The sequence below is a fragment of the Solanum dulcamara genome, chromosome 9 (assembly GCF_947179165.1).
Source record: "Solanum dulcamara chromosome 9, daSolDulc1.2, whole genome shotgun sequence".
NCBI lineage: Eukaryota > Viridiplantae > Streptophyta > Magnoliopsida > Solanales > Solanaceae > Solanum > Solanum dulcamara.
Genome location: NC_077245.1, coordinates 65,131,855 through 65,146,884, shown reverse-complemented (window position 1 = coordinate 65,146,884; position 15,030 = coordinate 65,131,855). Strand labels below are relative to the sequence as shown.

General features: G+C 34.0%; 1 protein-coding gene across 5 annotated transcripts; it reads right to left on the bottom strand.

The window, feature by feature from the left end:
* Positions 1–870: 870 nt before the first annotated feature.
* Positions 871–7,249, bottom strand: LOC129903893 (pentatricopeptide repeat-containing protein At5g39680). Of its 5 annotated transcripts, XM_055979413.1 has the most exons (6): positions 7,103–7,249; positions 2,828–5,153; positions 2,373–2,552; positions 1,855–1,956; positions 1,622–1,673; positions 871–1,032 (listed from the first exon to the last, which is right to left on the bottom strand). In XM_055979413.1, the coding sequence occupies exon 2, from the start codon at positions 5,063–5,065 to the stop codon at positions 2,939–2,941; it is 2,127 nt and encodes a 708-aa protein (XP_055835388.1). In that variant the 5' UTR covers positions 5,066–5,153; positions 7,103–7,249; the 3' UTR covers positions 871–1,032; positions 1,622–1,673; positions 1,855–1,956; positions 2,373–2,552; positions 2,828–2,938. The 5 variants fall into 5 exon arrangements, with proteins under 5 accessions (XP_055835388.1, XP_055835391.1, XP_055835389.1 ...); XM_055979416.1 differs by having other exon boundaries at positions 1,855–2,042; positions 2,373–5,153; XM_055979414.1 differs by having other exon boundaries at positions 1,855–1,987; positions 2,373–5,153.
* Positions 7,250–15,030: the final 7,781 nt, after the last annotated feature.

Genomic DNA, 15,030 nt, shown 5'->3' with positions numbered 1-15,030 from the left:
TGGCGTGGGTTTACTAAGCATTTTCCCCCCTACCTTTATAGTCAGTCACATAGGATTACTCAAAGAATATTTGTAACAAACATTTGATTGAGTAGGCAGAGATGACCAGTGCCAGCACAAGTTCAATGATGAAAAATTTGAGATATTTTTTAGGGAAACTGCCTAGTTAGACAAACATCTCTATTATATCTACTAAATCTCCCTATAATTTAAAATATATACGTATATGATTTAACAAATTATAATTGTATCGGGACAAGGGGATAGCTAGATTCCTCTGTAATTAATTATATCATATTCCCTTCATAGTCCCAGATCTCCCTTTCCTTTCCAAAGGATATAGTATTTCTAACCAATGAGCACCCTTTAATTCAGATACAAGTACAAATATATGTACTTGGATAACAGAATATTTTTTCTAAATATGTATTTATGCACAGATACACTTAATACATCACAAAATCGAAAGCAGATAGATGTATTTATGCACAAATATACTAGATACATCACAAATATGCGGGATATACAATGGATGAAATTGATATACACAAATACGTTAATGCATATTTGAAATTAGATACACAAATACATGAAAGTGTGAAACACATGTACAAAGAAGTAGAAGGACGAGCGAGGGAGAGGAGAGAAGAGAGACGAGATACAGTCGCTAGATACAATGTATCTAAAGGCAAATTGGACAAAATGCATAATTATTGAGACTATAAATGCATTGAGTAATTAGCACCTATACTAGCGTGCTTTATGAAAGTTGCTCTTTTTTTTAAAGTCAAATAAGACTTTCAATTGATGCATCTATTTGTTGGTAGTCTAAATTCTAAACTCTCCATTTAAATATGCGAGTGTAGCTAGTTGTTTCAGCTGGTACCAAGAAAGATAACATTATACGGATCAAATTATTGGCAAGTGTTACATTGTTTACATCTATCACATAGGGGAAAACAGTGGAGTGTTTCTGTCCTATTATTAGTCTTCTTTGTAGCCTCCTCCTTAGCAGCTTTTGACCAAAAATACCTGTACAATACGGTGATGAACTGTTAGTTCTAATATACTCCATTAAACAAAGAAGAGAAGAAAGACTCTATATCTTTGCTAAAGTGTTGGGTGAAGAAATAAAAAAGGAGCAAGTTAATATTAACATGTTTAGATGACAAAGCTAATAGGAAAATAGATCTAGTATATCAGTATCAATTGAAGTAATATAGGCATCACTCAGAATCCAACACTTAAAAGACATATGTTCTACTTAAATTTAATTCCGCAAAATCCTATTAAGTAAGTTCAATTATAGATTTATAACTTGATATTACTTTTCAAAAGATGTAGGTAATACTAATACCCAAAAGAAGACTACATGTTGACACTGATTCAACCTTTAAGCTTTAACAGATAGGAGAAGTAGACATAGAGGTTTCAGTCAGTCTAAAAACAAAAAGGGAAATTAAATCTCATTCTTGAAATCAAATCCACTCGAAAGAGAAAGTTGGTTTTGAAAATAATATTTTAAAAAGGTGAATTAATGCAGAGATATCTATAAGAAGAGTATATGTTGATATTGATGCAACTCTTATCAGATATGAAAAGCAGAGAGAGACAGCTGAACCATCCTTAAATATGCCAATTCTGTTGTGTCCATCTAAACATTCCAAATCTACCTGTTTCACAAAAGATCAAAACAATTTTGTGAGCTTACTGCTTGCAAGTAAGGTTCTAGAATGTTAAAGATATAATTAGGTAGAACTGTACCTTCTCTAACAACTTAAGCTTTTAGATGAGGTACTCACACAATTAACAAATAAAACTAAATAAACTAAAGATAATTGGCAGTCATCTCACTCGCATTGAGACTTCCTCTCCAGCTGTTCCGTCAAAAGCTCGAACAACTTGATAGAATAGTTGAACCAGCTGTTACACTTTGCTTCTATTCCTCAGGAAATCCTGCAGAATTTGTACTGTGTGATTGCAACACCTATTGAGCATGTGATATATACTTTTAAAAGTTGGACCTTGGGGGGATCCCTTTACTACCAGAAAATATAGTAAATTGTAAGAGTATTTCAGAGCTGATTACTGGATACATCAAGGTCAAAGTGCAAAATGAAAATCAAATGTTTCATCTACAAACAAATCAGAAATTTCCAAGCCTATTTTATTCTCTCTCTCTCTCTAATTATTCTGTATCCATTCTCTGCTCCTACATGTCCAGTATATTAAGAGGATTTATCATTGTTAGACTTTCTTACACTAGTCATTAATAAACTGCATTCGGGTGTGAGGCCAGCTAAAGTTTGTGAAGTCACATAGGTGGAGTTCTATTTCAAAATTTTAAAATATATAGAGATAGGATTGCGTACCAAATAGGATTTGAGCATCCAAAAATGAGACAGCAAGTATCAAGTTGAGAGACCATCTTGAGGAAGTAAATTTCGCATAGCAATCATTCCCCAATTCCACAAGAATGGATCTGTTCCAAACTGAGCACTAACAGTTGGTACTCCGAGGACCTCATGCACACTTTTCTCCTAGGCAGATTTCTGAACATTATGAGATTTTCAAAATATTAGAACTTGAGGGATCAAAGGATCACACACATGGAAGATGTAGATACTAACGAAGTACAAATAACTGAAGTAGATACTCCACCAAGTTTTGAACCGTGGTCCGTGGGGCACTGGCCCTTGAGGATTTCTCAATTATCAAAAAATGGGCCAGTATATTGGAAGCTAGAAACAAACTTATTACATGATAAATGACTATTTCAGAAAATTACATCATTGATGGTCAAAAAAGCTTTATTTAAGCTCACTACCTCTGGTTGGCTGAGATATGATTATGTGAATTTGTTTACCAATACTAGGTAGCAGTAGGAAAATATATCCTTTGACACCTTGAGGAAACTATATGTCAATCTTGTGGTGTTTCACCAATAATCTGCACATGAACAGGACCCATATTGAAAACTATGGAACCGATTGACATCTCTTACAATTATCACTCTCATTGTGACCTTTGAGATAAGCTTCAAAGCAGAATGGCAATCATCACATATCCTGAGATTCTTAATAACATGAATTGGTGCTTGGGATGGTGTTTTCATGAGAGCATATGCTACAGCCAGTTTTTCGCTGTGGTAACTAAGATAACCCTCTTGTTGTTCTTGCTCAACATCATGCAAGACAGAAGCCGTGTCTGGAACATAACCCAATGGTTTTATTTCAGCCAACAATTTTCTCACCTTCTCATGGATTTGAGCTGTCTCTGGGTGTTGAGTGTCATCAGAAACAAACACATGAGTTTCATTTCTTATTTCAGTCCAGCTCAATCCTGGTTCTTTCTTTATGTTCCTTTCTCTTAATAACTTCCGCATCTTTGCTACACCATCCCACCTTTTCACCTTGGCATGCATATTGGACAACAAGATATAGGTTCCCACGTCGTTGGGGTTCAATTGTAACAAATGGTCTGCCACTTTCTGTCCTAAACCATAATTGCGGTGGACGTTACAAGCATTTAGCAAAGTACGCCAAGCAATAACATCCCATGTGATTGGCGTCGACCTCATGAACTTCTCAGCCTCATCAAGTTTTCCAGCTTTACCTAGGAGCCCTACAACACAGGTATAGTGCTCCAACCCAGGTTCAAGGCCAAAGTCCCTCATTAGATGCTGCAAGTAGTAAAATCCTTCTTCTATCCTACCCAAATGTCCACAAGCCAAAAGAACGCCGACAAAGGTTACATAGCTTGGTTTCTCTTTGGCAGCTAACATGTCCTGAAACATATACAATGCATCCTCACCAAGCCCATGATGAGAGAAACCTGATATTATCAAATTCCAAGTAACAGTATCTCGACATATCATGCTTGAAAATAAGGCCCTAGCGGCTTCAATATGGCCACTCCTAAAATACATATTGATCAGAGCATTCCCCACTACGACAAAAGGTCCATGTCCTGTCTTCTTAACACGTGCATGTAATGTTTTCCCGCACCCAAGTGCTGATAGACCCGCACAGGTATTCAACAATACTGCAAATGTGTATTCATTTGGCACAACATCCTGAAGTTCCATTTGTAAGAACATTTTCAGGGCTTCCTCAAAGCACTCATTTTGGAAATTTGCAGCCAAGATTGTTGTCCAAGACACCACATTATGGTCAGGATAAGAATAAAAGATATATCTTGCACCTAAAATTTCACCACACTTTCCATACATGTCCATGATTGCACTGCTTAAAAACACATCAAGCTGAACACCTGACTTCAACATTCTGCAATGAACTTGCTGACCCAATTTCAAATCCTTGAGACGAGCACAAAGACAAAATATATTCACATAGCTGATTTTGTCCCCCAGCGAGCCCTCAGACAACATCCTTGAGAAGACATCCAATGCTTCATTTGTATACCCATGATCCAAGAACCCCTTCAGTACAGCATTATAAGTAATGTTGTTTGATCCAGGAACAGACTTCAAGATTTCCAGAACCCCTTCCATATCTGAAGACATTGTATAAAAGGATAGAAGAGCATTTTTCACATACTGATGAAATACTAATCCTGATTTCAACACTAATGCGTGACACTGCCGCCCTTCGTGTAGCAAACCACAACTAGAACAAGAAGAAAGTACAGTAGACAAGACATACTCATTTGGAAATAAATTATCCACTGAAACCATGTCTTTGAACAATTTGGGTACTTCCCAAGTAAACCCATTGTGCAAATATCCTGTCATTAAAGTGCTCCAAGAAACTACATTTCGTTGCTGCAATCTGTTGAATACGTGCAGAGCAATAGCAAGTTTTCCACACCTTGAGTAGAGATTAATGAGACAATTATTCTGAATTACGTGGTATTCTGAGGCATGATTAGATACAATAAGAAGTGCATGAACAACTTTTCCCAATTTGAAGTTCCCATCATCAGCTAACCTTTTCAACAACTTTACAGCATACTCCACAGAAAAGACACTTTGGGAGTTCAATTGGGATAGAGAGGACAAACTCGCATGCAGAGGAGCGCGGTGGACAGTGCTTGTCAAAAACATAGTCAAGTCTCACTGTGGTTTTGTTTGTGGAGTAATACAACTCCAAGCACTTGAAGGGTATGTTGACGGGACAAAAGAAATGATAGATCTGAAAATATAACCAAAGGCATGCTTAGAAAATGTACTGTTTAAACTTATATAGAAAAAACACGTGCAAGAAAGATGTATTCAAGTTACTTTGTGATGCATTTGAAACCAAGATTCTTCTCTTATATTATTTACATATTGTTATATGAGTTTCTTCTCCCCCCAACCACCGGACACAACACTCATAGTTTTTCATTTAACAACAACTATACCTCAATCCTAGGCAAGTTAGGGTTAAATTATTTATGGACTATTAAAGGAAACGTTTGGTTAGCGAACTTATGGAAATGCTGGAAGAAAACTTCAGTGCACAAAGAAGATGCTAGATTTTTCAATCATTCCATTAAACAACAAGAACACTATTAGTTACCACCAAAGTCCAATCAGGCACTCAGCATAATAAACTCTTGCCACATTTCAGAATTAATAACCACAGACCAATGAAAAAGCAAACACAATACATTAAACAGACCATGACCACCAAAAAAGGCTTTGAAAACAGAATCAGCGTCCCCCTCTTTGGCAATACAGCAGTGATAGACCCAATGATGAAGTGAACACAAAACAGTAATTACGCATAACCACTTAATGATGTATTAGATTTTTTTAATTTAAAAAGGGAAGTAAATAAGGATTCAGTGTTTTGGAGAGTGAGAAGCGTGAAACAAGCGTGGATGAGGATCTTGACGAACTGTTGGCTGCTGAAGCAAGCAAGCATGGATGAGGAGCAAAATGGAATATGCATATGCTTCTTTGTAATTGATTTAGTAGCAGACAAAGCTGCATTTATAGAGTTTTAGAGGAGAAATAGTAGTTATTACCTATTGTCTGGGTTCACTCTTTTCTCAATTCTTCATTATGATCACTTCTATCCTTCATTTGGAACTCTTTTAATAGAATTTCTTTTTTAAAAAAATTATTAGTGTTTTTTACCACAATTATTAATTTTAGTGCATAATTTTCATTTTGTTAGGAAATGGGAGAGGATGTCATATTACCTTATTTGTGTGATTACGCTATCATTAGTAAAATATTATTACTTTTTTCGTTTATTGCAAGCTTGTACATAATTATAGTGAATTCAAATGTAATAATTTTACTTTTTTAGGGATAAATATCCCCTATTTTATGTTTTAGCAATAATAATATTAAATTTCACATTGGATTTTGGTCATCTTTTCCATTGTTCATAAATAAATGAAAAACGACGAGTATGATTATCTACATGCTCCCAAAACAAATGAAAGCTTTAGAAAATATAATTATTATCTTATCTCAAAATGGTTGATATGATTTGTTGCTTTTTCTATGTTAAATTCCTAAAGTTTTGAAAACATAAGTTCTTAAATATATTTACTGCAGAAATCTTAAGAAAAAAATTGAGGAGGATCAAAATTACATACAATTGTCTAAAGATGTGCAGAATTGTTAAGGAAAAGAACCAGATTAAGAATATCTTTCATTAAACCATTTATTAGATAAAAAAGTATTATTTGAAAAAAATGTGACTGCATTAGTTCTGACCATTAACTCAGGCAATTTTTGTTCAATTTCGCATAGTTGAATGCAATTTAAATTGGAACCACCCCACTCTTAAGGGACTGCTATACATTGTCATAAGATAAGTTGCTACTCAGACTTCACAAAGCCCTTGAGAAAAATCTGCTGGGGAAATTAATCAAACACATGGAGTGCATAGTTGTTCTTTGCAAGTTTTATCACACTAAAGCTATAGATTAGCCCCTCAAAATCCGTTAATTGTAGCAAGTTACTCACTTTGAAATTCAAAATACACACCACAAACCTTATTTGATCGGAACTTCAGTTATCTCATTCACAACTTAAGCACACAATCAACACCAAACAAAGAGAAGAGAAGGGAATGTGTTTTGGGGCTTGGGCTGTTCATGCTCGACGGGGGGGGGGGGGAAAGAGAAGAAGAAAGTGTACCTGGTGAAGTTTTTCCAATGGAACAGCCGAACAGTAATGATTTGAGAGGGAGAAAGAGTGGTCGGAGAAGAGAGATAGCAAGGGGTGATGTTCGGGTGTTTTAAAATAACAATTCTGGTATGGAGTTTAGTATACATTTTATAAGGTCTAATCATAGATTTCTTATAGAAAAGAAAAAGCCTAATTACAAAAAAATTATTCATATATACAAGCGTTCAAGGGGGATGTGCTGTCCCTATTGGCCTGGGAGTAACTCCTGGGAAACTTACATAAATATATAATATTAAAAAAATATTTACTATTTATAGCAATAAAAAAAATTATTAAACACTTATAATACAGTTTTAATATATATTGCACAGAACTATTTATAAAACATATATAATACAAGTTTTATAGATTGATAATATATTTATCACATACTTTAATAGACTTATAATACATTATGTTAGTTTCTTACTGCACAGACATAATATATATTTTAAAACACTTATAATACATTTATATTGTATGCATAATTCACTTTTAATACAAGTGTAGATTTATCATAGTATTGCTATATATTGCTATAAATGGTAATAAATAAAAAATATCGCTAAAATCAGTAATTAATTTTTAAAAAGCACTCAATCAAGTAATTTTTCCTAACTCTTATCAAACTTCTAAAAAGAGTCTCAAAGCGGCGTTTTAGTTTCTTAAATGTAGTTTGAAGACCTACAACAAGAGGTTCAGCCACTTGACTGGTCGAAGAGGGCGCTCAGCCACTTGACTGGCCTAGATGGCAACCTAACTGAGTACGTCATAATTGAGAAAGGGAAGACCCACCCCCCAGAGCGACCTTTTACTGGACCTCGAGGATCGGCTTAAACTTGAAACTGCCAGGTCTAAATCTATCCGTAGCCGCAAAGTTGACATTAACTTTTACTTAGATATCTCAACTAAGGAAACGATCAAAGTCAATTTTAAAACTTAATTAAGTTAAGTTGGGACCAAATATTATCAAAACTTCTTAATCTTTTTAAAATTCAAAGACACCCCATTCTTCAACTACCACATTTAATAAAATATACCTATTTTAAAAATAAAAATCATTCAAACTTTCAATGTTGCAAACTCCTCCTCTATAACCAACAACCTTGCTTCGTCGTTGCCGTCACTCTGTCCAATACTCAAAAGACACCTCTTGTTCAACCAACAACCTCGCTTCGTCGTCGCCGACCGTAAGTCATTTTTTTGGAACTTTTATGATTTTGTGAATACGAACATTGTTGAACTCGTTTTATAGTTAAGAAAATTGAATAATAGGGTTAATGGGTTTGTGTTTTATTTTTTATGAAAGAAAATCTAGAAATTCAAAAAACCCTAATTTTTGGGGACGAAAAGTCATATGTTGCAATAGATGACTCATATGTTGGTAGAAATTCCCACAAGATGGTCATATCTTGCAGCAGGTAACCCATGTGTTAAAGCAACAAAATGCTCATATGTTGCAATAGGTAATCCATGTGTTATAGCAACTGAAGGGTCATCTGTTGTAACTGGTGACCCGTATGAGGGTCATATGTTGCAACATAAGGATCATCTGTGGCATCAGATGGATCATATGTTGCAACAGCTAACTCATTTTCAGAAAGTTTTTTAAAACTTTTTTGAATCAGTTGTAACTTTTTTTATCTTGTAGATAAAATGTCAAGAGAAATATCATCTACTCAATCTTTTGTTGCTCCCTCTTCTAACAAATGTTCTGCTTGTCAATGCAAAAAATATCAGCATAAACATGAGGATTTTATTAAAGTGTTACTGAATTGACAAATACTATTAAGGAATTGACACATAATAAGGGTGTCATTTCGCCAAAGAAGAATGAACATCCTTTGCAGAAGAAGTTTAGGAGTTTGAAAAAATTAATTTGCAGATCACTATCAAAAAATAAAAAAAGACCATTATCAACTCCTGCTGCTTCACTATTTTCTATACCTTTGACAGATTTTGGTTCAATCTCAATAGCCAAAGAGAAAGTCACTTTTAATGTGTGAAAAAAGTATCCATTTGAAGATTATTCCATTTTTGACAAGGATCCAACTTAACTAATGACATCTTTCTCGGAATAGATATGAGAGGGCCTTCACAAACAACATTCGCCAAAGTAAGTCAGTCAGCTATTTTTAATGTTCCTGTTGTATATTAATTAATTATAGCTAATGTTTATATGATTATAGGAATACAAAAGATGAGCACTATACAGATAAATGCTCGAGTCTTGGATTCGAACGATTAAATTTTGTCATTGCATATTTCAATACAAAGGATTGGATCTACCTAATGTCCCAACTCAATAAGTGCTGGAATGATGAGGTATACTATGTCCACTTATCTTTTGATTAAAACCTGCTGGTGTATACATACGAATAACTGATACGTAATGTTGTTGTTTATGCATGTGTGCAATATTTGAATATTATTTTGTACTATTTGCAGAATAAATCGAAGAAACAAAATAATTCTCAATATCGATATAACACCACAAATTATTTTTTCAAACATACTTTCACAATGAAAATGTGTTGCTAATCATCAGGAGAGAGTTGGTGGCACTATCAAATGATTTCGTATAGCCGATGGATTGCCTTGACACCTGACGGATTAGGTGTATGTCCCAGTGAATTATGATGGGAAGTTTCACTAGGTCTTGATAGTTGTTGTATTGAAGAAATGGTGCATAAAGGTGTATGATTCGAGTTCCTCATCGAGGAGAATCAGAAAATCTAGTGAGATTTAAACGTTGGCTACAACGTTGCCAATGTTTTTTCAATAAAGTGACTTTGTTTTAGCAAAAAGACCAAACCGACTGGTCAACCCTCGAATGTTACAAGGGCACTAACAAATATTTCCATTCAAAATCAAATATATTGATGCATTACCCATCAAGTAAGTGATAATTTGTACGTATCACATTTTTTTCTTTTACCAATTACCTGATGTTATTAGTTTTTTAATAGATGATAAATGATTCAGGGATTGTGGACTTTTTATTGCTACATATGTTGAGTTTCTAGTGATGGACTACAAGTATCATCTTTTGGGATTGTCCCTGAATCCCTTCGCATCAAATATGCCTCGCTTTTATGGAATTATGGAGTTATAAATGCTCAAAATGGCTATGTTAGTGACAATGGAGACCCACAGAGACTGCCTAGAAAAAATAACATATCTCCAAATCAAAATTTATGACCATTGAATAGATGTAGATCTGTTGGTTATGGTTAAGTGTAACTTTAGAGTTAACTTTTTGTTGATACATTATAAAAATAATAGGTGAACTATTCCTTTTTGGTGATTGGCTATGACTACTTATATGTTAATATAGTATCTCACATGTTGCAACATAAGACTAGGGCTTCGTATCGGTCGGTTCGGTTTAGTGTTGAAGTTTATCGATTTGACTTATCAATTATCGATTTATAGATATACCAAACCATTATAGAACTATTAAGCTATTGACTTATCGATTTATCAGTTATTGATCATTATTGGTTCGGTTATCGGTTTTATCGTTAATATTTGATACAAAAAACCATTGAAAATCACTTAGAAACAAGATGACAAATCAAATAAACCATGCACATGAGTTGATAAATTGTGCCTAGCTCAAAAGCAAATGTAAAACATTGTATAATAACCAAGAATTTGAGACAACAAGAAATAAAAGTATGAAAATTAAACCCTAAGTGAAAGACTTTATATACCGAATAGTAATAAATATAAATTATTAAGTTACTATTAGGTTATTGGTTAATCCGTTAAGAAAAAACCTTAAACCATTAAGAATCGATAATTCGAAAATAAAAAAATTTAAACCATTACCAAAACCGCTAAACTAATAACCCATTAATGATAAATCAAGAACTTTTTTTCGGTTTGATTTATCGATTTCGATTCAATTTTGAACATCCCTATATAAGACTCATATGTTGCAACATAAACTCACATGTTGCAACATAAGAATCATATATCGCAACATAAGAATCTGATGTTGTAACTTGTGAGTCATATGTTCCAACATAAGGCTTATATGTTTCAACTTGTGAGCTATATGTTGCAATATCTAAATCTTCCTTACTCTTGAATGACATACCATTGTAAATATCAGTTTCATCATCCAAAACATGATTCCTCTATGTTGATTGTGTGGTTAGCGGTGTATTGCTAGCAACAACTTCAGGATTAGGTAGCTGCTCAAATCCAACACTTTCTTTGTCTAGAAAATCATATTCATTATTTAACATTTGTTGGTTTTGAGATGTATTGGGATTCTCTACCAACTTTTCAACCAGGTTGTAACACTCCCTAAAAACGTTGTATGTGATGTTCCAAATCTCGAGGAAAATGCTACTGCTTTTGTATTTTGGGCATAGCTCTTCATAGGGTAGTCTAACTTAGGTGATTCAAATTGAAGAATAACCCTAACATCACTACCTATAAATTTTGTGAAGACAATAAGTTAATATTTGGAGGCTAAGTAGGTCAAACAAATCAATTTTTGCAAGACCTGGTGCTGTGATGAAATGGAGTGTATGTAGAAGCAAAATCATAACTCATTGTAGGATGATCCTATTCAGTTGATTCTTGAACGGTATGAAAGGAGACTTCTGGAGCTACCATTTATATAAGAAACTAAATCCTAATTAGGAAGTTATCTTGTTCAAATATAGCTCCAAAAAGGATATTCCGTAAAAAGAAGATTCATCTCACCAACCATAGAAGATCTAGATCCATTTGACATCACCCATGACATCAATAGTCCTCCATTTGACATCACACATGAGATCACAATCTTCCATTGAATTTTTAAGATTATCCTTTGTAATTATTTTATTTATTGGTAGGTCCCTCCTTCACACCTATAAATACCTACCTTATTTAATCATTTTGTTCATCAAGCTTTTTCAAGCAACTTTTCTTTCTATATACTTCTTTACTCATTTTCAAAATATAGTTTTAGTTTTTAGTAGTTTAGAAATACTATTTTGATGATTCATATACTCCGGATAGTACACAAAATTCTCCGACGAGGAGAAAAGTCTAGGATTCAAGAGTGTTCATTAAGTCCTTCGATTCTGAGTAAAACTTCAGATTCTATGTATGTAAGGCTTCAATGAGAGTATTTATTCCACTCTCATGCCTAAATTATTTTGATTATATGATAAATTATGTTTATTTACTCAATTTTCTTCAAGCTTTACTCTAAGGTATGCGGGTATTTATCCATGGGTTCTTACACCCATGGAGTCCAAAACTCTTTTAACTAAATCACTAGATTTCAAATAAACTTTTTTTATGGGTAATTCTTATTTCTACTTAGTAGCATGAATCATGGTTAAACTAATGATTATTGGTCTATTTTGATATAAAATTATTTCATATGTATGGATTAATGGTTTGCAAGTATTTTCTCTACTTAGTTCTTTAAAAGTTCTTAAAATTTCATGGTGGATTGTTTAAAACATGATTTTTAATTGATGTATTTTAAAGTATTTATGCATAATTTTATTTGCATACATGTTTGAAAGTTGAAGTGATTTGAACCCACCTAATTTTACTATGTTTTTAATGAAGTTTGACTTGAAAACTTTTGACTCCAAGTGAATGTTTATGAAAGCAATGTCTATGATTAAAATAGAGTCTTATGAAATGAAAGAATGATGAAATGATATGAATGATAGATTTTTTATGCAATAAGGACAATTCTTGCATATTCAAATCACCAACGATTTTAATGAGCTATTCTACCTAATATGATGTTTTGAATTCTCAAGCTATATGCTATGACTATTTTGAAGTATTAAACTATTTTGTGGGATTGACTTAGCACCGAATGGGGCATTGATGTGGGGTTCGGTAGGGGAATCCTAGTAGTAACCCCTTGTTTCATTAACTATGTGCCAACATAGAAGCCCTCGTAAGCTTAGGCTAGTGGATCCACGAAAGTCCTTAAAGTTAAAGTTAAAGAATGAATGTAAAGCTGATGGAGTTCTACCCTAGGAAAGTAGACTCCCCGCCAACGTAGGGGGTTATGTTGGATTTCATGTAATAGCTCACATGGTCTTAATGTCGGCTATAGTCAACTTCCTGCAAATGAATATTTCAAATGCTATTTACATGATTACTCATGCATGTATATATCCACATGTGTATGATTTAAATACTATCTACTTGATTTTTCATGCATGCACTCATTTATGAACTTTACCTTATAAATGTCTTAAATATTTTTCATGTCTACATACTTAGTACATTCAAAGTACTAACGCATACTTTTGCCTACATGATATCACCATGTAGGAATCAGTGCTCCTCCTCGTTCTCCTTCATATCGATAGTTGAGATTTTGTTTGAAGGCTACTTTTGGTGAGTTCCCATGTTCCGGGAACAATATTCATTTATCTTTCTAGATTATGATATGTTGAGACCTTTAGACATTTACTATGATATTTTATTCTATTTTGATTGAGGGTGTACTAGGGACTTGTCTTAGCCCCGTTAAATCTAAAAGTTAGAGGTATTGTTGGACATATGTAAGTTGAAGATTTACTATTTTGATTTTTACTTGTTTATTTATTTTCATTACCTATGAAAGACTAAAAGAATACTAAGAGGCTTGTTTGAGGTACTTTCGAGTTCCTCATTCGTCGTGTCACGCCTAGGCCTTAGGCTTGGGTCGTGACAAACTTGGTATTAGAGACTGAGGTTTTGAATGGTCCTTGGAGTCCAACATACCGCGTTTAATAGGGTCTGGTTCATGGTTGTGAAGCCCACTTTTGGACCATAACAGAATTTTGGTCTATATCGGTACCGTAATATCAGATTGGAGAGGAAGATCTTCCCTAGAATTAATTTCGAATTAATTGATATGAATCAACATACATATTCTTTTAGAGCCTAGATTAGAATAATAACTTTATCCAGTTTGGTGATATGTTCAACCAACCCCAATCCTTTTACCATTAATATCTTAGAAGATTTCACAAAGCCTTGGGTCAAAATAGCACTTGGTTTAGTTATTTTACTTAAAATTAAAATATTTTTTTTGAAATACGAAATTATATGAATAAGGGAGAAACTCCGAGTCTGTGAGGCATTTAGGAAATGTTTCCCTTCTTTTATGATTTTGTGCCTTAGAGTTTTCCTAAGACTTTCTTTATCTAACAAATCATTTCGTGCTCTCTAGATAATGCCTCCAAGAAGGGTACCTCCACCTAGAGCAATAGATGGTAACAAGGACCAAGATCCTCCAATTTCCGAGGCTTCACATGATGAGGGAGTTACAGATGTGGAGTTTTGAAATATCATCACTTTGTTGGCCCAAGTCATGGACAACTAAGCTAATCAATGTGTTGTTCCTCCTCTTTCTCAAATTCGTACTCCAGTTACTGTTATTCGAGAATTTAAGAGGATGAATCCGCCCGAGTTTGATGATTCCAAAGTAAATAAGGATCTAATAGAATTTATTGAGAAATTTTATCAGATTATAGTAATTATGAGAGTACCTCCAAATGAAAAGGCTGGGCTAGTGGCCTATCAACTCAAGGTTGTAGCAAGAGTTGGTTTGAACAAATTATGGTTGAAAGGGGTGAAGGTATGTGACCTATAGAGTGGGAAGATTTCAAGGGTGCCTTCTTAAATTGTTTCTTTCTTTTAGAGCTAAGGGAGATAACAATTCAAGAGTTCATCAATCTTCGCCAAGGGAACATGAATGTGAGAGAGTATGCCCTCAAATTCACCAAATTGTCTAAGTATGCTCCTTTCATGGTTTTTGACCCAAGGGAAAAATGAGTAAATTCATCTCCGATGTTTCTAGTTTGGTGTCTAAAGAATGTAAGACAGCCATGTTGATAAAAGAGATGGACATCTTTTGAATTATGACATAT

Excerpts from the sequence above, each read along its gene's own strand:
- LOC129903893 (XM_055979416.1), bottom strand. The coding sequence starts at position 5,065 with ATGTTTTTGACAAGCACTGTCCACCGCGCTCCTCTGCATGCGAGTTTG.